This window comes from Athene cunicularia (genome assembly GCF_003259725.1).
Source record: "Athene cunicularia isolate RWA chromosome 13 unlocalized genomic scaffold, athCun1 chr13_part1, whole genome shotgun sequence".
Taxonomy (NCBI): domain Eukaryota; kingdom Metazoa; phylum Chordata; class Aves; order Strigiformes; family Strigidae; genus Athene; species Athene cunicularia.
In genome coordinates, this window is record NW_020799117.1 from 5,358,746 (window position 1) to 5,381,269 (window position 22,524).

General features: G+C 42.9%; 1 protein-coding gene across 1 annotated transcript in view; it reads right to left on the bottom strand.

Annotated features, from left to right (window-relative positions):
* The window catches only part of RASGEF1C (RasGEF domain family member 1C), a 34,811-nt gene that overhangs the window by 9,774 nt on the left and 2,513 nt on the right, over positions 1-22,524 (bottom strand). The window contains exons 3-11 of the mRNA XM_026858135.1: positions 20,479-20,616; positions 15,217-15,429; positions 13,012-13,086; positions 9,210-9,305; positions 8,017-8,119; positions 7,836-7,915; positions 7,107-7,202; positions 1,833-1,928; positions 396-519 (exon numbers count right to left, since the gene is read on the bottom strand). Of these exons, the coding sequence (XP_026713936.1) occupies positions 396-519; positions 1,833-1,928; positions 7,107-7,202; positions 7,836-7,915; positions 8,017-8,119; positions 9,210-9,305; positions 13,012-13,086; positions 15,217-15,429; positions 20,479-20,616 (1,021 nt within the window). The remainder of the gene's footprint in view (positions 1-395; positions 520-1,832; positions 1,929-7,106; positions 7,203-7,835; positions 7,916-8,016; positions 8,120-9,209; positions 9,306-13,011; positions 13,087-15,216; positions 15,430-20,478; positions 20,617-22,524) is intronic.

A 22,524-nucleotide genomic window follows, 5' to 3' on the forward strand; every position in this document is an offset into this window, starting at 1 on the left:
TGACAGTGTTGGTTTGTGGAAAAGATTAGTTCTGGCTCCATCAGTCACAGAATGGGTGGCTAAGGGACAGCAGATATGCATAGCACTCCATGACATGGTTGTGTGGCCTCTTTTCATCACTACAAAAATAAGGCCACAATGGCAACTTCCCAGACAGTGCCTTATAGCGAAGTTATGGACAACAGAAAAGCAATCAAGCAGCAGCTTCATGAGCTAAATAGTTTTATTTGCAAAAACATGTTGATAGACTTGGGATAAACAAGCTGCATGACAGGAAAACTAGGAAAGAACTGGGACTGGTCAGTGAGAGAGACCACCAAAGCATGGATCAGGGTCTTAATTAGTAGTGACGAAGAGACATATTTTCAGTGATTAGAGATTGTACATGGTCTTACCATCTTCAGTAAAAATGGGAGCAGTGTGCAAGTAGTGGATGATGTTAGGGTCTTGTTCAAAGGGACATTCCACTTGCTTCCATGTTATAAATTCTCCTACTTGTTTAGCCAGTTCCAGAAATTTCTGTAAAGATAAAACCACTCCACTCAGATCCAACCAGATTATCTCACTAAAACAGCCACATCCAAGCAGAAGACCTGGATCCAGGATTCCTTGTGCCAACCACAAGGACATTAGAAAGTAGCCTTGTATGTTTTAGACGGATACATTTTCACAGTTCTTTCACAGAGGAAAGAGAGAGGAAAGGCTGTGCTACATTTCTTCTTACAAGCTGTCTCTGTACCCAAATGAAAATGTATCCATGAACAATGTTATGGGTTTCACAAATGTACTTAAGAATAGAGGACATAAACCTGGTTGTGACAGGAGGGAGCAGAATTTGCTATAAATTACATGAAGCGGAGTGACTCCAACGCCTCACAGCTCTTTAGGCCTTCTAACAGTTCTGATATAAACTAAGGCGATGCCAGGCTCAGTGTTTTATGCATTACTCACTATCTCTCAATACCGGTAACCAAAAGGAGAAATATAATGCAACTAAAGTGATGCTGAAGAAATTATCTGAGAGCTCAAGAACTATTTTCTCACTGATATGGGGCAGTTCTTTTGGAAGCACCCCATCTCTGCCCCTCCAGCCATCGCAGTGCACAGCACATACAGAACACCTGAGCACTGCACACCGCCGCTAGCAACAAGTTGTACTAGTGCAAAACCACCTGCTCCAGCAGAGAACTGGGGTTCTCAGGATATCTGACTCTACTAACTAGTGCCAGGGCTGTGGGGGGAATATAAATCTTTCTAATGCATTCATCAGAAATTCTCCTGCCTGCAGGTTTTATACAGAAAACCACACATTCAAACCCTTACAGCAGTGGCAAGACATTTACCTCATGGACACAGTGACTCCATACTGCATATGTAATTCTGCTTGTATTTTAATTTTTCTTTAATGACCACAAGTAATTTATGTCTTACTTTGCCAAACCTCTTTATTAAAAAGGAAAGGGCTAAAAAGACAGATAAAATAAAGTATAAAGCATTTTATACTGACTTGTTTATGTAAGGATGTAAGAAAAATAGTTTTCCATATTTCCTGAAAATGTAATTTTCCCCTCCAAACCCTAAGTATAGTCATTTATACTGCTGACACTATATTTCTAGCAGCCAACTGACATCAAGCAAGTTATGCTTGTAATGTTTATATAAAATATGCATATTAATTATTTTAAAAAACATTCTGGGATTGGTTTAACCTTCACACAGTCACTTCAGGTCATCCATTTTGGCACATTCAGTCTTTGGTTGTACTGAAATTGCAGGCAAACAGTCTCAGATAGTGCTATCAGAATGGGATAAAGAAATTTTTCAGATCTTACTTCAAAGTTGACATGTCCATTTGGAAGGCGATTAGCACATCCTTCATTCAAAAAATAAATGTCTTTGATCAATAGGCTGAAGAAGGGAATCACAATCTGTGAAGAGAAGTGACATAACTATTATCTTTCCAGTTCAGTATTTTCTCTGCTTGAAAGGAGAACCCAATCAGGACAGAGGAGAAGAAAGAAATACTAACTTTTCAGTGTGCTATGCACTCAAAAAGCAGTACAGTGACAGGCAAGCAAAAGGGCAGTAGGGTATAGAGACACCTCAGTCATCAGGAGAACATACGCTGAAATGAACAATGTTCACTGTGCAGAATAACATGACTAAGAAAATGCTAGTAACTTAACAGTATCACTGTCTGATGACACGATCGGACAGCAAAGAGCAAAATAAAATTACAGAACTCTTCCCTTCTCTGTTGGGTCTTTATAAGCAAAGGTGTTGCATACACAAATTGAGCAATTTAAAGAAGCTGGGAACCAAAGAACCAGTATTATCCCTGAACAAGGAAAGACAGAATAAAATTTGATGACCAAGGACTTATCTACAAACAGTTAATCAGGAGCTGTTTCATTTTCAACAGCTCAATGCATGGCTATCTCTTGAGGCATGTAATTTACTTCCTGGTGCCTGATCAGTACAACCTGCTTCTCCAAATTAACCTGCAGACAGTAGGATTGGAAATATTAAGTTAGTTGATAGGAAACTGCCAACAGTAGCCAGAGAGATCATTGTAGCACCCAAAATCAGCCCAGGGCATCATCCAGGGCAAAGTGGCATAGAGCAGTGATCCAAGTCTTCTCTCTAGCCCATCAGTCGGGTCATAATTTGCCTTGAAAAAAGTCTGTTTCTAGGTATGACTCTTGAAATTAATGGAATTACAGCAGGGATTAATTTGATGCCAGATGTTCTACAGCAGAATGACAGCACTCCTAAAGGACATCCCCAGCACTTCACCAGAGACCCAGAGTGCAGCAGATTCCCTCCAGGTCCCCTTGTGCCACAACTGAAAGGGAAAAAAAAAACCCAACAACAAACAACCAAAAAACCCCAACCCAGGGCTCTGGGATTCAATATTCAAATGTGAGTCTACCCACCTCTCCAGCAGTGGCACTGTGATAGAAAAAGGCCACTCTGAGGGTTTGAGTTTAAGGTCGGCAGGAACCTCTGTGAGCATTTTTCTGTGGCAGCAACACCTTTTTTTTACTAAGAATACAGTTAAACTCACTAAGAATACAGTTAAACACCATGAATTAAAGGAAAGCACACCGCATCGTAGTGTCCAAATGTTTCTACTCATCTATTTGTAAATTAACTGAACTGTAGCTTGTTAAGTGTGCACCAAAGTTAAAGTGCCTTCATGGCATGCAAGACCAGCCAGGGGAGCTGGTAACAACAAAGCAATCCTTTAGTTAAGTATTTAATGTTGAACTGTTATTCCATCTCATGCTGTACATCAGCTGTAATGGGATATGAAATGGATCTAGAACAGGACTGGCAGCTGTTATTTTCCAGTCTACAGCCTTCACAATGCAACAGTGAGTGTGAGTAGGTGTGAAACACTCACTGAGGCAAGGAGTCTACAAGCCAGTACCAATTCTTGCTGTGAAAATGGAAGCCAATTTCTGTTTCAGCTAAAACACCACATGCAGTAAACTGCTAAAGATCTGCTTCTCTGCTGGCTTTTTTATGGGACAGCCACGGATAAACTCTAATGTCAGTGCAATAGCTTTAAAAAAGCCTGGACTGGCACTCCAAGAGACCCTGACATTATCCTGATACATCCCACTGATATAATATAGGAATGGAAAGAAAGCCCAGCCTAACCCTCCAAAATCCTGAGCCCTCCTATCAGGGTCAGGTGGAGCAGTTTCTAGTCAAACTGAGCTAAGTGTGTTTGAGGATTCATTTCTGGATCATCCAAACTAGACTGATCAACCTGAAATAAAGAATACAATTCAGTCTACGTGATTTGTTTTCTACCAAAAAATGATGACAACTCTGTAACCAGTGTGGTTTTATAAGGTGGAAAGATACAGAGAGCTGGAGCCAGACACTGATCCCCAGCTAGAAATTACTGCCAGGTTCTGTCTACATTATTTTTTGCAGGCAGATGCGAGCTTGTTTTGCCCTGCTCCACACTGCCTGGGAGCTAGGTCACCATCATTAGTGGTGCTAAACATAAACGAAAAGCCTTGCTGAGAGGGAATGTATATGAATGTGGGCTCAATGCCATGCTAATACAGCTACAAAGCCACCAGTGAGCTCAGAGCATGGCTAGAGCTTGTTCTCATCTGCATCCAAAAGGCGTCAAAGACATACCCTAGGATACCAATTCTTTACACGTTTCCAGGGGATTGCTGTCTTTGGGTCACTATTTATTTCCACAATAAAAATATGTTACTCTGTATGTTTTGTTTTCCAAATTTCTGTAGGAAGAGCCACAAAAGTGGATATAGTTACACTCTAACGTTGGCTTCAATCCAGGCACTTTGCTAGCATAAAATCTGGGTTAGTGCCAGAAACTCTTATTTCACTCCCTTTTGATTGCCCCCCACCCGCACCATCCAACCCACCCACATGCTGAAGGACAATTGCCTCCTGCAGAAAGAAGAAAGCTAATGAGATCAGACATGTTCTTCCTCCACAGTTTCAGATGGCAACAACACACAGGACTGCACTGTACATACTCCCAACATTTCAAAGCCAGAGACATGTCATTAGCACAACGCAGGGCTTCCCAGTGGAATGACTTAATTTTGGAGGTGGTATAAGTCAGCTAACTGCATAGATAAAACCAGACTTAGTTCCTAACAAGTACACCCCTCTGAATTCTGCATGAAACATCAGTCCTTCTTCATTACCAGTTCTCTCACCCTGCACTTTGGCAGGTTTATTTCTGCTGCTGTATTGTATCTCTCAGCTTTAAGAGCTGTCTTGCCATGCCTTTTTACAGGCCTGCTCCTGAACCAGTAACGAGTAGTTAGAACTATGCTGTTTACACACTGAGAGAAGAGCCAGATCACAACAGTGCAGTCTGAGGTCGGGGGATCTTCCATGGGTACACTGAGACCCTTCTCCTACAGCCTGTGCTGCAGTCCTGCATGAGCACCCTGAGGATGAGGATGGAGTGGGTGATGAAATCAGGCAGTGCTCATTGTGCCAGAAGGCCGGTGTCGTGGGGGATTTGGGTGAGAGGTGTGCACAGAGTAGGAGGAGGGAGGGTGGGTGTCCCAGGTCACTGGCTCATCCTGTCTCCCTCTTAATTTAGCCCCTGAGCTGTGCTTCTGTTCAAGTGCTGTGCAAAACTCAGCCAAGACACCAGCCCTGAGGAGAGAAGAAAGTAAGGTTTCTGGTGAGTCTGCCAGTTAAATATTAGCTCCTCTGAGCACACAGGCAGTTCTTCTTCCTGCGAGACATAACGCAGGGCTTAGTCTGTTGGTCTGTGACAAGAGCACTACCTCCAGAGCACCTTCCCCCTCGAGCAGATGGACTGAGGCCTGAAGCCTCCATCTGTGCTTCTGGGGTGGCCACCTGTCAAGAAGAGGGGCGGAAGGGATGGGGATCTCAAATGCCTGTAAGCACAATTCAGTCTGAAGATAAAACTTTTCTTCAGAGTGAGCTTTGCTACAAGTTTGCCAAGAAACAACGTAACAGTTTGTATCAAAAAAGTGATCACCTTCTTTCAATTTTATTCAAACTCATTAAAACAAGTAACTGATAATCTTGTTTATAAAAAGAAACAAAATTCCTTAGTTCTTACAGCAAGAATTACATGATCTGCTGTATCTAACACTGTAAAATACCCAGTATGAGCAGCTACCAAATCATATCCTTGAGCATTTTCTTGAACCAAGATTATCTAACCAAGGGAAACAGAATATGGGCTTTTTCTTACATAAAACAGATTCCTTTCAATCTAGTAACTTCTCTGCCCTCAAACTTAACCAGCTAGGGGTAGAGATATGACAGAGATTGCTGTCTTCCACAGGAAATGAAATGAAACAATAAAACAACTGGTTTGAACATATATGATGATTACAGAAGAACTAAACTGCAGAAGCATCTCAGGCTGGCCAGTCCTCATTGCGGTGTGTGAGAGCTAAAACAATTCTCTGTCAGTCACAAAGATCCAAAGCTGTCATCTTTTCTTTGCTCAGAGAAGGGCTTTTCAGAACAACTCAGCATACTCCTGTTGCAGCTGAGTCAGCCTGTGACCAGATGCTGATCTCATTTCACTGTAAATGCTGTGAGATTCCATTAGCTTCAGCAGATTTACATCAAATTTACAGAGATGCGAGATTAGCATCGGGCCTGGCTCCTCTAGCGAATGAATACTAAATTCCACATTATGCTTGTTCATGTAATATCTACTTTACCTTAGCCATGCTCTGTGCAGATTACCTATTTATGACCATGTGCAATTGCAGTGTTAAAAATAAACCCTCTTTCATAAAACAAAAAAAAAAATGAGGACTGACTGGAGAAATAAGAAAATTAACAAGAAACACACTGGGGCACAAAGCAGGAGGATCCTGCATTAACATCTTGTCAATCTCATTTCTGCAGCATCAGTGACATCTCAGAAAGCTACGTGTCTGCCAAGAACACTGATAAAATACTTCAATTCATGTTCACCAAGATGGCAGGAACAACCAAATGAAATGAAAATTCACAAAGACAGAATTTCACCCCAAATCTGTTGCAATGGATTCAGACCAGACTTCTTTGCAGGACTTGTGGTGAGTCATCTTTCCCTAATATAAATGGAGAACGACCTCATCTCGGAGTGCTGTGCCCTTTGCTCTCTATCTCAAATCACACACTACACAATAGGGGCTTGTCTGCACAGAGGCCTGGCTGGCACAGCTGTAACAAAAGCACAGTTCCACCTGGGCCTGCCAGGCTGACGCTTCCTACCAAAATAAAAGTCGTTTTAATCTGGAGTACCTGTTCCATCAGGTTTATAATTCTAAACAATGTGAATTTTCCTGGGATATAGAGATGCTTGCAACCGAGTCCTCCATGCTGTGTGTCCTGCCCTCTCCAACTCCCCAGTGTCTGAGAGCAAGTCCACAAAAGCCCTGTGATCCATTTCAGACTCCTTTCAGCCATAGATTTACATTTCCAGTTGCATTTAGCAGTGTTCCAGCCTCATCCTGGTGACCCATGGAAGGGAGGAGAGCATTTGCATCAAGCCTTTGAGCCACTGAGTCCCAGCAGCACACACCATCCATTTGGAGATAAAGGGATGTGGTCACACCTACCTTCTCCCTGTTGCTGTGTGCAGTGAGGGATCTGTGAGCAGCCCCCCGCAATGCTGTTCTGTAGTTATAGAAGTTACCAGTAGGGTCCATCTGGTGCTAGATACACAAAAGAGACAAGCTGCTTAGATAGAAAGTGACCTGCATTGTCAGAAGACAACTCTACCCTCAGTTGTAGCAAACCCTGAACAGAGCCTAGCTTACTGCTTCAAAAATCCACATACACACAAAAACCCAGGAACTAAAGATACAATGAGAGATCTGCAGACCATTGCTGTTTGTACCTTTGATTTTTCTAGTAACAGCTTACTGAGCTTTTATGTGAAGAATAAGGACTGCACACTTTATATATGCCAAATTCTGGACTCCTCAACACAAAAAACCACCTTGGACCTTGTTAACATCCAAGGTATAGCTTGGAAGCTTTACACTCAGCATCATATCTGTGGCCAGATAAAACTGGCATCAGTGGAAGCACCATGGCTTCCATATAGGTTCATCTTTTTTGGTTTTCCCTCCTATTTATTTCAGCACTCTGATTCCCCTCTACATATCAGCAGCTTCACACTTTCTTCACTACCCCTGGGAAACTTCAGTCAGAATCTGGCGCTCTGCCTGTGAAACATGTCTGCAAACATCTCATACCTGGATAACAATATGAAAATTCACAAACAAAACCCATCCAGAATATAATTCAAGCAGTGTATCAGCACCTTTTTTTTTTTTTTTTACCTCAAGAATGAAAAATTTGGCTGTTTTCACTTTTGACCAAGTCTTCTTTAGCCTGGAAACTGGACTCATGTTCATTCCAGCTATGAGTGAGAAAGAAGAAAAGAGAACCATGGATAAGAGTTGGGTTTCCTTTTTCATCTGTGACAGCTGATGGAAAGATCTGGTCAGAAGCTGTACTTACAAATGATTGCCATCAGCGAATTAAAATTCCCTATGTTAAAGCACTCTCGGGCAACGTCAATGAAGAATTCGATGACTTGTGCTCGCTGTTTCTTTTTTGCAGGCTGCAAATTAAAACAAACAAATATCAGTAATAAGCATATGCAGAACTGGAGGGCATCTTAGGTGTTTGTTCCTAATACGGCAGGGGTCCGTGCACAGCTTGGGCCATCTGCTATCAGTCACTGACCCTAATTCTGTTCCAGCAATCCAGTGGATGCTGATGACTGGCAGTCTCTAAAATCAAAGCTTTCATTGCAGTGACACAGAAGAAATTCACGGCAATTCCCAGGCTTGCCTCAGTTAATGTCTTCGCACTGAACAGGCAGCCCAAACAGCCCTGAAGCAGTGTCTCCACTCCCTGCTGGCCTCCCTCAAGTCAGCGGGCACATCAGCACAGACTTTCCTAAGGGCAAGATTTCACACCCATATAACTGCAGCGTCTTTGTCCCAGAAAGACTTTGTTTCACTGCATTAATCCCCTTCCCCTCTTCTGGCCCTCTGAGCAATATGGCCAGGCCAAATGGAAGCTTGCATTTTAAATACACATTTTAATTGAACTGGAATCACCCCACCTTTATCAAAGATCATCTTTGATAATAATGGTAATGCTTCTGAGTCACAGGCTATCTGGGCTCTTTATACTGTTACTATTCCTCCCTTCCACACCCTTTTCAAAGTAGAAAACATAAATTTCATTTTGATAGGGGCCAGGTTAAATAAACTAAAACCACTACCAAGTTAAAAAACAGCTATAGTAATGGGCAGGAGGACAAAGAGCCATGGAATGGGAATTCACAAGCACAACAGAGCTTTAGGATGACAGATAACAAATACTGCTCCACTAGAATCTTTTCCAGCAGAAATCTCACAGGATAATTCAAGGCATTTTTTCCTCTCTTCTTCCCTGCAGGGTTCATTATTCCACACTGTGCTCCTACTACATCAAGAGAACAGAGTATCCCCCGTGTGTTGCCAGCTCTGTTTTGTAATATGTTTATCATTTATCAGCTTGGTTCTGCAAGTGCAATATTACTAAAACTTACCATCAGATGCTTAGCTAGGTCATAAGAAATAAATCCCCAGGTTTGCTTATTAATGTACAAACTGGTACTTCAGGCACGTGGTAAAACATGCCACCTGCTTTTCACTTACCATGCAAATTTCTGTTGCTACCAGATAGCAGAGTCTATTGAACCATTTCACATAGGCCTCAAGGTTACTCGTCTTCTTCTGTTCACTGAAACAAGTCTGGGGAGAGAAGAGCACAGAAAGATATGTAACTGTGTTTCAGTAGCTGCCTGATTGCTAAGATAAATACTACACTAAGGTAACACATCTCTCATGCACATGGAAGACTGTGCATGAAGGGCCCGTTCCGAAGTCAGTGGGTAGGTGGGTGGCTGGGAGGTGCACAGGCTCTAGCTGAGTGTCTCACGCTGCACAACTCACACTAGGCTACAGAAAACAGCCCCATTTTGCCTGCAGCAAGTGTTCACTAACACAGTCTGCACTGACTCTTCTTCACTGGGATATTAACAGCTGGGGCATTGCAGGATTCAGACAGCAACAAGGCTATGCAGAAAAACTAACACAAGCACAGTCTTCTGTGGCATGTTCAGTTTGTGCCGTTGATTCCAGGACTTCCTTCACTTCAGTAAATGCAATCACCCACAGCCCTTTTCTGGAGGGGAGAGACCATAATTTAGTGAAGCAATCCAGAGATAAGGAAGAGAAACCACAGTTCTAGTTGCTTCTTTATGGAAAAAAAATATTTCCCTTACTGAGTTTCCAGGATAATAGGCTCTCTAGTGACGAGCTCTGTCCCTTGAACAGGTCACTAACATACCAGAGATGTTTCACTGATAAGAGACAGTACAAGAAGCACATTTTTCACTTTTTAATGGGAAACTGAACATAAATTCCCATAACCAATACAGGCTGTGGGAGCAGATACTTGGCTGAACTCTTCCAGTTCCTTTGACATCAACAGATAATCTGACTTCAGCAGTGACAGGGCATTTCATAAGCCTGAAGATGTTGCCTGGGATTATGAGAATTCAAGTCCTTTCCCCAGCTCTGAATTCTTACACCGTCCATCTAGGACACACTGCTCTCTAGAGTTCACGTGATTTCTTTGAACATTCATTAGCATCCGCTAGAGGGTATCAGAGAATACTGATTTTTTGTTTTATTAAGATCATTTCCCAGAGCTGCCATAAATACACGCCACTAAGAAGAAAATCACAATGCATAAATACAGGTCCATTAGTGTTAATGAGATTACCCATATTATGTAAGTTAAACAAGTGACTAAAACCCCTTAAGAAATGGGGCTTAACATGATTCCCAAGGTAATTCAAAGTAAGAAAATATTCACCTGTGATGTGATTCTGTATACAGGCATGTTTAGAAACAGAAATCACAGTACCATGCTACAGAGCACATCTTAACAAGCTTGAAATTCCTAGCCACTTTATGAGTAGACCACATATACAATTAAAAAATATATTTTCACAGAATCACAGAATCATCTAGGTTGGAAAAGACCTTGAAGATCATTTGGTCCAACCATTAACCTAACACTGACCATTCTCAAAAACTATAAAAAAAAATAATTTAAAAGCATATTTTAAAAGCATCTCAAAAGTAAATGTCAGAAAGCAGCCTGTAAGTATCAAACAAAATAAAGGAAACCCAAAGCAACCCCAGTCTACCCATAGCAGTTGCTTGTCTTGCACTCTGTAGTATTTTTTGTTCCTTGTTATAGCAAAAAATACGAGAGCTAGGTTTTGTTCTGAATATGGTATTTCCATCTCAACACTGCTGTCCTGTGCCAGGGCATAAGAACCACAGCTAATACCACAAAACTTGTGAAAAATGTGCAACTGTTAAAAGTTGAAACAGACTGCTTTTTAAAGGTTAAGCTTTATAAACGGCAACAATATTTAGCACCTCCCTAGCATCTTCCATCTGCAACTCAAAGTACTTGATAAACATTCATAAATGAAGCCTTTTGAAGCCCTTGTGCAAGAAAGATGTTTAATATGATCTCCAGCTGGAGGGGATTCAGACCAGACCCAATTCCCTGTGGTTAACAGGGGTGCTCTCCATGGGTCAGGGGATGATACGTCACTCCACGGAAGGTTTGTGCTGCTACGTACAATGTTTTGCCAGGTCCCACACGATCCCTTGGCTATACCTTACCGTGGTGAGGAGGCTCTTCTAAATCATTGCTGGGACCTCTGCTCAGCACAGGCAAAGGCTGAAAAAAAGTTCCAGACTGCCTCTGCTTTCATCAGTCTTGCTGACTTGAAGCCCAATAATTTGTTAGTGCCATGTCTTGTGTGAAAATGTTACAGCAGTTTTGCTTTAACTAAGTAGATCATCCCAGGGGAAGACATTGCCATGAATTTAAAAGGCACTGCAGTGGTGCATTCCTGCTTTGCACCTCTTATTTTCTCTGTTATTATGCACTTCATTGAAGTCACAGAACTGTTACTGGGCAGCACTGCCGTGTTCAGATTTGCATTTGAAGAACATGCATAACTGTCAAATAGCTCGTCATAGTCTGTCAAGATGATTTGCTCGGATTTCCCATCCCACCATTATTTTCAGGCTCTCTGCCTCTCATTTTAATCCTTTCCATCCACCTTCACTGATGTTTCCTCATGTTTACTTGGTAACCTCAGTTTCTCTTCACATCTTTGTGCTATTCTGTGCTGACCCTGCATTTGCAATTCCAGTCACAGCTACAGCCGTTGTGAGCACATTAGTTTATTACTGAACATTTCCTTCTTCCTCTTAGCATCCCTTTCCCTCCATGGCTTTATGTAATTTGATTTCACTCACTGCTGCCTCCCTCCCACTCTTCCCAAATTCACTCAAATTTAGTGCCCTCATTTGATCTCTTTCATTTTACTTCGATACAGATAATGATGACTGTTTATTTTCAGTCTTGTCCCTCGTGTTTGCAGCAGGTTGCTGAAATCTCACTGTGGCTGGTTTGATATTTCATATTTCAGAAACATCTTTGCTACTTGAAACAGCAGCTCTGTCCACTTCCCTCTTCCTGAAACCAACTGCAGAATCTCCACAACTCCAATAACAAAAGGAAAGAGCACAAAGTTGCCCTTTGTATCCATCCATCCATCCATCCATCCATCCATCCATCCATCCATCTTTTCACCATTACAGGCTATTCTGGTGCTCTCTGGGCAGCACTGTAAACAGAGGTCTTCTGTTATGTTCAGCATCCAATGATGAAATTCTGCCACTGATGTATGATCTCATATGCAGTTCTGGGGAAGAATTTTCCATCCTCTTTGTTTCTGAGAGTATGTGAAATCTCTGACTATGTCTCTCCAGCCAGGAAGTCTCTTTCCTTACTGAGGCACTCACTGAAATGCTGCTTCAAACCCCACTGGAATCAGTGGAAAGACTCCAACTGGCTTCCATGGACTTTGGATGAAGCCCTGATCAGGCACTCCATTCCCTGTGGTGCTTTGGGTTAAAAGCTATTGTGTAGAGAGGGAAGAGTATGTTGATTCATGACGCACTGACTCATTACTGTGGTGTCTGGGCACACACTACGGGCATTACATCACATCCAGAGTCCTTACGCCTTCAGTGCTGGGAACAGACATTCCCTGGTTGTGTTACAGCCACGAGCCATCTGCCCTGGTCAAAGCAGGTTAGGAGGAACAAGCCAGGAAGCAGAACATCAGGGTGCTGGCCAGTCTCAGACCAGGACATACTCTCACCAGGAAGGAATGGCAATGACCTGCCAGTGCAAGCTCTACCAACAGGTTCCATCCTTCCTGTAACCATACAGGTCATCAGTTGGCCTGGCCACAGTCAGCACGTGCCCCAGGCCCTGCTCTTATGGATCTCATCACATCAGTTCATCTAGAACAAACAGATTGCAGGAGACACTTTGCATGTGGACAAATCATACCTTGGTGCCATCCAGAGGGTCTTTGTGTACAAAGGCCTGCACAAACTCCTCAGGTCCAATGTGACTTAGCCTTTCCTATTAGAGTAGGGGGAAAAAAAGAGAGAGAGGAAGAAATAAGAAAGCACCCCAGAATCTCTTCTGTTTCTCTTGGTAAGATATCCCCATTATCTGTCAGCTCTGAATGGCGTTACTGAGCTGGTAGATAGCCAACTAGCACCAGACATTAAAATTCATAAGAACAATTAGAATTATTTCGGCAGAAAGAAGAAAATGAGAATAAAATGTGTCATTACTGACAAACCACAGTAAGAGCCCTCTCCACTGTGCAGAAAGAAAGGCGCTGGATGCACAAGGCCCCATCTGGGAGCCAGCAGACCTCAGTTCTGTGCTTGGCGCTGCCACAGACCTGCTGTGGTCCAGCATTACTCAACAGCCTTGTTTGCCAGCTGTTAAATGCTGTGATCTGGCAACCACAGCCATCCATTGCTCATCTGCACACACAGTGCCCTGACCCTGTGTCCCTACCCACTGAAGCCTGGGTGATGCTGTGGGGTGGTGGCTCTGTGCCGCTGGGGAAGGGAGGCACTGAAGATACATGTGCTTGCATTAAAGGCATTGCTTACACTGTAGAGTGTCCCAGGCATTCACCAAAACAACAATAAATAAAGCATTCAGATCTCTCTCAGTAAAAGACAAGCCATCTCCACCAGGTCCTGAACAAACCTGGCAGTTCCAGCCATACCACTGGCCTTCTTAACAGGCTTTTCAATTCCCTTAAACACGCTCATTAGAAAAAAAAAATATTTTCAGTAGGTTGCAGGTCACAAAAGTATTTCAGAAGAGGTATTCTGGAATTCCTACACCCAAAGTTAGGACATTCAAGCAACAATAAAATCAATGGTAGTTTTGCTTAAGTGAAAATTTTATGGCTACTCCCATGCTATTTCTCTTGGCTTCTCACCTTGCCACTGATAACTGTACAGGACTCTTACTAACAAATAACTGTTATTAAACAAGTAGCAAATAATTCTTACTAACAAATAAGCATCAGACACTTTTAGTGCAGAGTAGTTGCATACTGGATGCAGTAAGTGAAAGAGAAGGTAGAGACCACCAATTACAGTGAAGTGGAATGAAAACCTCTGGCTGCATCAGTTTTGTAAGTGCAGTAGTGCCCTGGTTACAGGGAATCTCCCCTTGGAAGACAGTTGTACTGCAGAGGAAAAGAAAAGCAAGAGAAGAACTCCAGGCAAAAGGACTTCTCTCCGGCTTAAGCTATATAAAGCAAAGAGAGACAAATTTGCATGTTCTGAAAACTAACCAAGGTGAGATGATGATCCTAAATTTGGGGTTTCTGAGCTATTCCACTTCTTGACAAAGAGAATATCAACTACCTTCAGAATTCCCAAGGCTAATACCATGATACTCACTCCAATCCACAGTGCATTTCATAGTTGGTTTTTCCAGCCTTCCTCTCAAGGATGAAGACTACAGGAGGACAGGCAGCAGGGAATCATTACAGCATCAAGAAATCTGCAGATGGCAGTAATGTTTTGTTTTTCTGTGAACATCCAGGAGGTCTATGTGGAGGACCTGAACCTGGGAGAAGGGTATGCAGCACAACAGTCTGCCCAGCATCTTGGTGCTGCAATTGGCGCGATTACCGTCAAAAGCTTGTTTGAAAGCGGACTGCAGCCCAACAAGGGAAAAAGCAGGACTTTGTGTGGGTGGTATTCCCACACCCTTCTATGTCCATGCACAAAGTCCCAAAGGAAAGAATGAAAAACACATCAGGCAGCTCAGACACTTTATGTATCTGTAGGAATGCATCTGAACTGTTAAAATTTCTTCCAAATTAATAAAAGAGCTATTGACCAGCCATTTCAATAGCACCTTCAGGCTGTGGAGCTCAGAGCACCTTACAGAAGTGAGAACCCCTTGACTTTTGTGGGCCTTGCATTTCACAAATAAGCAAGCTGAAAAAGTGAAGTGACCCACCCCAAGATGCACAAGAACACTCTGATATACAGCTTGGTCCCCAAGCATCTCTTAACCTGTCAAACCCTGCCTCCTGCTGCAGTGCTGATACAGCACGGGATGTGCTGCAGCAGTGCAGACAATTTCTGGTTATGTCTGGAATACTTAGCAGCTGATGGCTTAAAATAATATCTCTGACTGCAGAAGTTGGGAACCATTCCCACTTACCAGCTCCACATGTGTCAGCTGCTGAGCCAGAGTGTAAGGGTCACTGCAGACACTCAGGATTTCTCTCTGAATTGATGGAGGTTTACTTTTAAAGGCAACCAGCTTATCAGAGACGGCAGCACTGATCTTGACAATCCCTTCTTGCCCATGGCTGAGGGTTGCAAGCTTCTGATTCAGGGTTTGCAAAAGCTGATTCATCTTCTTCCAGTAGGCCTGGAAAGACAGGGAGAGAAAGAAACATAAACCACCCACAAAACTTGACAAAGGAGTGTTTTTATGCTGAATTTTCCCTTCTGCAAAATACTCCTAAGCCAGCAACAGGTTACCATTTTATTTTCAACAAGCCTATTTCAGAATAACCAGTTGGCTTAATTACAGTTCTGTGCTCTGGACCACAGAAACAGACTGCAGTCAAGAGGCAGGCAGGACTGGTGGGTTGGGCTGGCACTGATACTCCCATATTCCTGCCAACATCAGGATCAGAGGAGAGGTAATGCTACAGCATGAGTTACTGCAGCTTTCTGGAGCACAGCAGCATTCGGTACCTATCCTTTATGTCAGCTATGTGTTGGCTGAGAACTCTACCTGTTAGTGGTGCCTAGACAACTCTTACTTATTAGGAATGAGAAATGTTTCTAACACTACACTCTCCATCCTTTTGAGCTGAAAGGAGAAGCATGCTGCTACTTGCTACCCAGTTGGAGTGGTCTGAGCACTGTGTTTGAGTATTTCATATCCAAAATGTTAATTACTGCTGAAGGAAATTCATATCATATTCCAAGCACAGCCATGTGCTCAGCAGGATGATCATTACTAAGTTGGTCAGGTTGTTCTCAGAGCTGAAGCAGCTCTTTACAGACAATAAGTGGAGCTGCTGGCCATGGAGAACGGGCAGAAAGAAATGCCTTCAACAGTCACTTGGGAAAAGAGTTTGCAGGCTGGCCTACTACCAGCTCCTCTTCCAGCACAAAGACACACAGTGGAGAGATCCTCCGGCTGCTCACAAGTGGAATAACTCCTCACTCCCCATCCAAACAGAATTTAGTAATGTCAGGTTGCCAGTAACATCAGTTTGTAATCTGTCAGTGTGAAACCAGAGCTGGCAAGGAGCCCTCTTCTGTTACATCTGTACTGTGCAGCAGATGTGTACCCTGGCACCCTCCATGCAGTCCTCCTCATCGCAGCAGGGACTTGGCTGGATTGTGCCTTCCCATGAAGGCCAACCACACCTGTGTCACATCCCAAGCTGGACACAACCCAAGTGAAGTCTTGGGAAGTACTCCTGAATCCCATGGTTTAGATCCAGCCTTCGTCTGCTTCAGACTTTTCTAGACTGTATACAGCCTTCAGCATAAAGCGCTGACAGCGCTCATATTTTAGGTGTTCAAGATACCAGAAGCCAGAGTCAGTGCTCTTCTCACCTACACAGGGTCCCATCTGCACACTGGAATAGCATCTACTACTACTGCACAGTGAAGGGTAACATGTTTATGTCTACACTGCTTCCATTACAGTCTGAGGCTGGAAACCTTTAGAACATCCCAAGTGCTTCAACATTTGCTGCAACACTTTGTATCTTTCATACAGGTTTTCTAACAGAAGATTTCACATTGCTGAGGAACCTCTTATTTCACTCTAGAAAGATGCTCTTGGGCAGAGCTGGAAGTCAGACTTTTTTGCAAAATGGAGCTGATAAGTCTGAAATGAAAGAAGTACCTAGAAGGCAGGAGTGACTTGTCTTGGAGAATGACATGTTTTATTTGGAAGCAAATCACACAGGAGGATTGAAAACTGAGTAAGGAAGATGTAAAAAAAAAAATAATTTTAGAAAATAAAAAACCACATTCTTTTGGTTTTCATCTGTTCCTGATGTATACTAGCTCCAAGTAAGAGACACTACTGGCCTTCTTCATGTAAATCCTCATTCAAACAGATGGTCACACTTTTGATTTATAAAGACTGTCATGAACCCAAACCACTGACCGCCATCTAAATATTTCTCTGGTTTATATCCAGGTGTGTTTGCAAACCTCAGCATAGCTTATGAAGTGCTATGGATAGAATGTTATTTTTTTAGTGGAAACTCAAACAGCAACATATTTGGTATTTTGTGAACATATTTTGTAAACAGGGGTATTAATTTTGGGGGGCTGGAGGGCAGGCACAGCACTAATATCCAAGCTTTCTACTGAAAGCATAAAACATTTAGCTAAAAAAAATTTAGCTGAAAACCCAGTTCTCTTTCAAAAAAGGAGTTTGGATGAGAAATCCTTGGACCAGCCATATCTGTGCAGTACCAAATTCTTCACTGTTCAGACGAAAAGCCAAAAAGCAGCAGAAAATTGCTTGGAAGACATGCATATTAGCCAATCTTTTAATAAATCCTTATCACGAGATCTAGGTTCACCTAGGTTTGTAGTGAATATGGCACAAAAATACAGACAGCAGTAAACAAAGACTCAGTAAGCCAACCACCTAATGAAGAATGAAATAAGAGACGCACTTAATGGACACAAAAAAAATTATTCAGAAATTGGAGCGCTTGAAGAGACTCACTGAAAATCAGTTGGGTACACCCTTGCCTAGAAAGCTTTTCTGTGTATGTTGGGGGAGAAATTAAAAAAAAAATAAATTCCTGCTTTTGCCCTTTTAAAAGCATTTCCTGTCTATATTCACTAAGCGAAGACAGCATCATTCATTACCTTCAACATGCTGGTAATTATCCTGCCATGAAGTGACCCCCCATTGTACAGGGGCTGCACGCTGGACTCTATCAACCAACTTCACTTCATTGCCACTTTAACAGTCAAAAGAAGCATACTACTGTTCAATATTTAAAGAAAATGTTTTGTTTTTAACTGGGAAAGTTCCTCTGAAGACAGCAGGCCTCAGCAGGTGGCTTAGGAATTCAAATTTTAATTAAAATTTCCAACTCTAAATGCAAATCACAGCACTTACTAAGAAATGCTTCTCAGCATGGACACCTTTATAAGCACATCACAGAGCCTTTGGAAAGTGGACTCTACAAGGACACGAGCATACACTGCAGGGGAAAATCCTGCATTGACCTACATGGACTAGATGACCTCACAAATCTTTCAATCTTTAATTTCTATGATTCACAACGGGAACAACTTTCTTCCAAACAACTAACAGGCATCACCGCTCTTTTGTGCTGTCCCTTTAAAAAGCAAATTTGCATTTGTAGGATATGAGCTGCTTCTTAAATTACTGTATTGATTTTTTTCAGGCATAAGTGACTGTCCAAAACCAGAATACAGTGCCTAGTAATATTTGAAAAACAATGATTTGAACCTAATCTAGTCTGAGGCCCCCCAGGGCACCTGTAAGAATTGAGACACAGCTATGCATGCTCCAGAGCAAAGGTGTGCAGCACTTGCTCAGGTTAGGCAAATAAACTATCGTTTGTATGCAAAATGTTGATTTTTAGCATTTGTGACTCTTCACCAGGACAGTCACTGCTTTTCAAGGGCACCCACAAAGCCCCTCTTCTCTGCCCTTTCGGCTGGTTCCTTCTTTTTGGTGGATCTGTACGGGTTTCTCTCACGTCAGATGCCGAAGGGCTGCAGGGCACCTTTCTTGGTGGTTGGCAGGAGCAAGTTCATTGCCTCTTCCCCTTGAGGAAGAAGTTTTACTGCCCCAGCCAATGGAATCGAGGCCACCTTGGTTCCTTCTGATAGTCCTTTGTGCTCCCTTCACCTCCATCAAAGTGTCCCCATCCCACCCCTTCTCTCCCACGCACTGGCCAGCCCAGCCAGCTGATCCATTACAGCCTGAAGATACCCCAAAAGTGCCAGCCATCATGCCAGCCCAGCCCAAGAGCAGCTGTTTCCATTTCTCTTGTGTTTCATGTGGGTAGGAGGGTCCAATTTCATTCCCATTGTGCTGCAACTCTGCTGATTCCTTCCCTCTCCTCTCCACCCCCCTCTTTCTCAGCCTCACAGGCATGTGCTGGTTGTTCCACTGAAGTGCACCCATCTGTGGCCTGAATGTAGCCAACGGAACTGAATTCTTCCACATCCCATGGTTAACCTAGAAGTAATTAGAGACTCTCTATGTACTATTTGCTCTTATCCTTATTATTTTCATGGACTTTGTGGTATTTTTTCATGTTTCTGAATTAATTTCTGGGGTTCACCCACCTGAATTTGCAAGCAGGTCTGAGAGACTCCATTCACTGTGTCGAACTCTGCCACACCCATGGCTCATGCATATGAACACCAAGACCATAGAGCCATCTAGCCTGAGCTTCTGCCCAGCCCGCCACACTGTCTTCTGCCAATTTCCTGCTCCCAGAGAGCCTACCTGTCCATAAGTATTTGTATTTTCTTTAAATGTAAGGACCATCCCTTGCTATGTCACCGTATCAGCCAAACAGGCTGGATTCAATAGGAGCCATCGCAGCCCACAGATCCTGTGAACTTTGACCGGGATTCCAGTGGCATTAGTCAAACGGTGATCAGGGTTTGCTGCTCTGTCCTGCTCCCCTCCTGACTGGGTCCCTGCTTTACAGTAGCAACCAGCTCAAGCATAATGCCTGTGAAATTTTTTACACAGGACAGGAAGGAGCAAGCCAAATCCTTGTTAGATTCACGATGAAAAAGATACAAAGATTATTTTTAAAAAAATTAGCATATTGAAGCCATGTAAAGTAAGGAATGGAAAATTAGATTTTGGCACAGGTGAGGAAGGGCATAAACAAATGGAGGTGAGATAAAAAAGGACGGTGAATGTCCTTAGAGAAAAGAAGCCATCATCAGGTACCTTCAGGCAACTGATGGATCTTTTTTAGCTCCCCAATGCTTGATGACTGCCTGCATGCTCCACTGCTCATTCACTAAACAGCCTGGAGCACACCTTGAGCCACTGCTTGGCCAGGATGGTTGCTCTCAGGTCATGATACTTCACTCCCCTGCTAGACTATAACTTGGGAGATCACAGATCTGTTGCTATTTGAATTGTGACCACCATAAACAATCTGTGTTACACCTTCAGATCTTCTGTCTGTAAAATGGGAATGTTATTATCTTACAATTTGATATGCAGTAGATAAATCCCACTGATCACTCAGATGTGTCCCCCTGCCATCAGGGAAGATACTACAGATTTTAACCACTAGAGGAGAACAAACCTGTCAGAGTATCCATAAAAAGGCATGGAACAGAATGTGGGAAAAGGAGGAACCAAGTGGGAAAATGAACTTAACATCTTCACACAACATCCCAGGTCAGACATCCTCACCTCATCACACGGGGCTATCCTGTGAATCATGTCTTTCAGATGGCCAATCATCCGCTCTTCCTGAAAGTCATACGGGAATGTCTCTGTCCACTCTGTCAGCAACTGTAAGATTTTGGGTCCAAATTTTCTGATCCGAGCCTGAAATGGAAACCAGAATGATGGATAGAGATTGAAATGTGTTTACTCATTAAATTCTCCCAGGAAATATGTGTGTCACTGAAGAGGGGGCCAGATTTTCAAAGAAGGCATTTAGGGTTGTACCTGTAAAATCTGCACACATGCAAACAAATAGTGTGGTGCACAAATGATACCTTTTGGCATGCAAAATATACCAGAACTTCGATGCATGCACAACTGCCTGTTTTACATGCAGATTCAAGTATTATGCACATGCAATTGGCCAGTTTATGGTTGGATGGACATTTTGTTGGTGCAACCTTTATACCTTTTTTGAAAACATCTGGCCTTTTTGCTGATTTGAACCATATGTTCTTCCCTTACAACCCTCCTACGTTTTCATCCATCCCTGAAAAACTGATTGGAATGCATTTCTTGACCAACAAAGAGGCTTTGTTTTTTTGGCTTCTCTGCTTTCTAGCTGTATGAGAAAACTGCTAAGTGACCAGTGGTAGATGTAACATGAGGAAGAAAAGATGGACAAAACACCAGCACTATAGTAACTTTACCTGGGCTACTGATAATGTTGCTCTCTTCCCACATGAGCTCAAGGTCATGATAGGACAAGGACACCCACTCATATAACACACAGCTGATGCCCACTTTACTTTTGGTGTAGATTAATCTGAGGATGCAGCAGTGGGGAATGGTCAGGAAGATATGGGGCAAGGAGGGAAATGTGGGGAAAGGCACCATTGGTGCATTAGTGTTATCTCAAAAGATGTCCAGTGCAGCTGCTTCCAAAGCTTTCATCCTCCATCATCCAAGAACATGTGAAAAGGAAATTGCGTTAAACAACAAACTGCATTTTTATTTACAGAAAACACAGACCAAAACAAATAGCCTTCTTCTGCATCCTACGTACCGTAGCTAACGTGTACCCTGTAATCAGGAAAAATTATACTCTTGAGCTCCACAGCTCTCTGCTTTTCAACCAAGGTGGTTAAAATGCATATTTCAGTTTTCCACCAACAACAGGTTTCAATGAACCACATCTCTAAAAATAACTGCTGTCAGCTAGCATTAAGCTCATGCTCAAAGACCAGCAGGTGGCTGCTAAAGGGAAAGCTTTATTTGAAACTACAAAGGTCTGGGGAGACATTTGCTCCAGCTGTGTAAACTGCTATTACGATTTGAAGGAGAGGACTTTGTGCAAGTCACAGGACCCAGGGGATGGGAGGTCGCTTGTGTGCAGTTTCAGTCAGCCTCATTTTCAGAAACACAAAATCAGCTGCGTCCCACCAAATCTCTGTTACTACAGGCCAGTCCAAAATACAGATTCACTTCAGGTGACTGGGAGTTCTTCATTGTAAGATAATGTTTCTCATTTCTTGCAGACTTTAATGAGCAGTGACACTTGGCAGTGCTTACATCTTAATCCTCCTAAATTTGCATCTGCCATTGCATCGAAGAACAGAACTCATTACACCTTGGAAAAATTTTTTAGCATGGTGCACCTCCTACAGGTATTTCTGTAATCTGACTGTAGGGACAACGCAAGGATGAGATTTCTATGCAGCCTGGCTGATCAGTAATTGATGCCAAAAACAGTGTTTTGAAGCTGGAAAGGCTGATCTTGAGAATCATTTCAGAATTTGGGGTTTTTTTGAAAGCTGCAACTAAAGCACGTTCTCCTCCCCTCCAGGGCACTCAAGATACATCTCCAGGTAATCTACTAGACAGGTCTTCATCAATGCACCGTGCAGAGCTTGGGTGGAATCCAGCACAGAATAGGATCCAGTGGGATCCATCTCCACCACAGTGTCTCTGGGTCTGCCAGAGGATGCACATGTGTTGTTACACACTATCAGTCTGCACGGTCCCTAGGGCAAAACAGGAGGAGTGCCGACGCAGTAACAGCTTGGATTT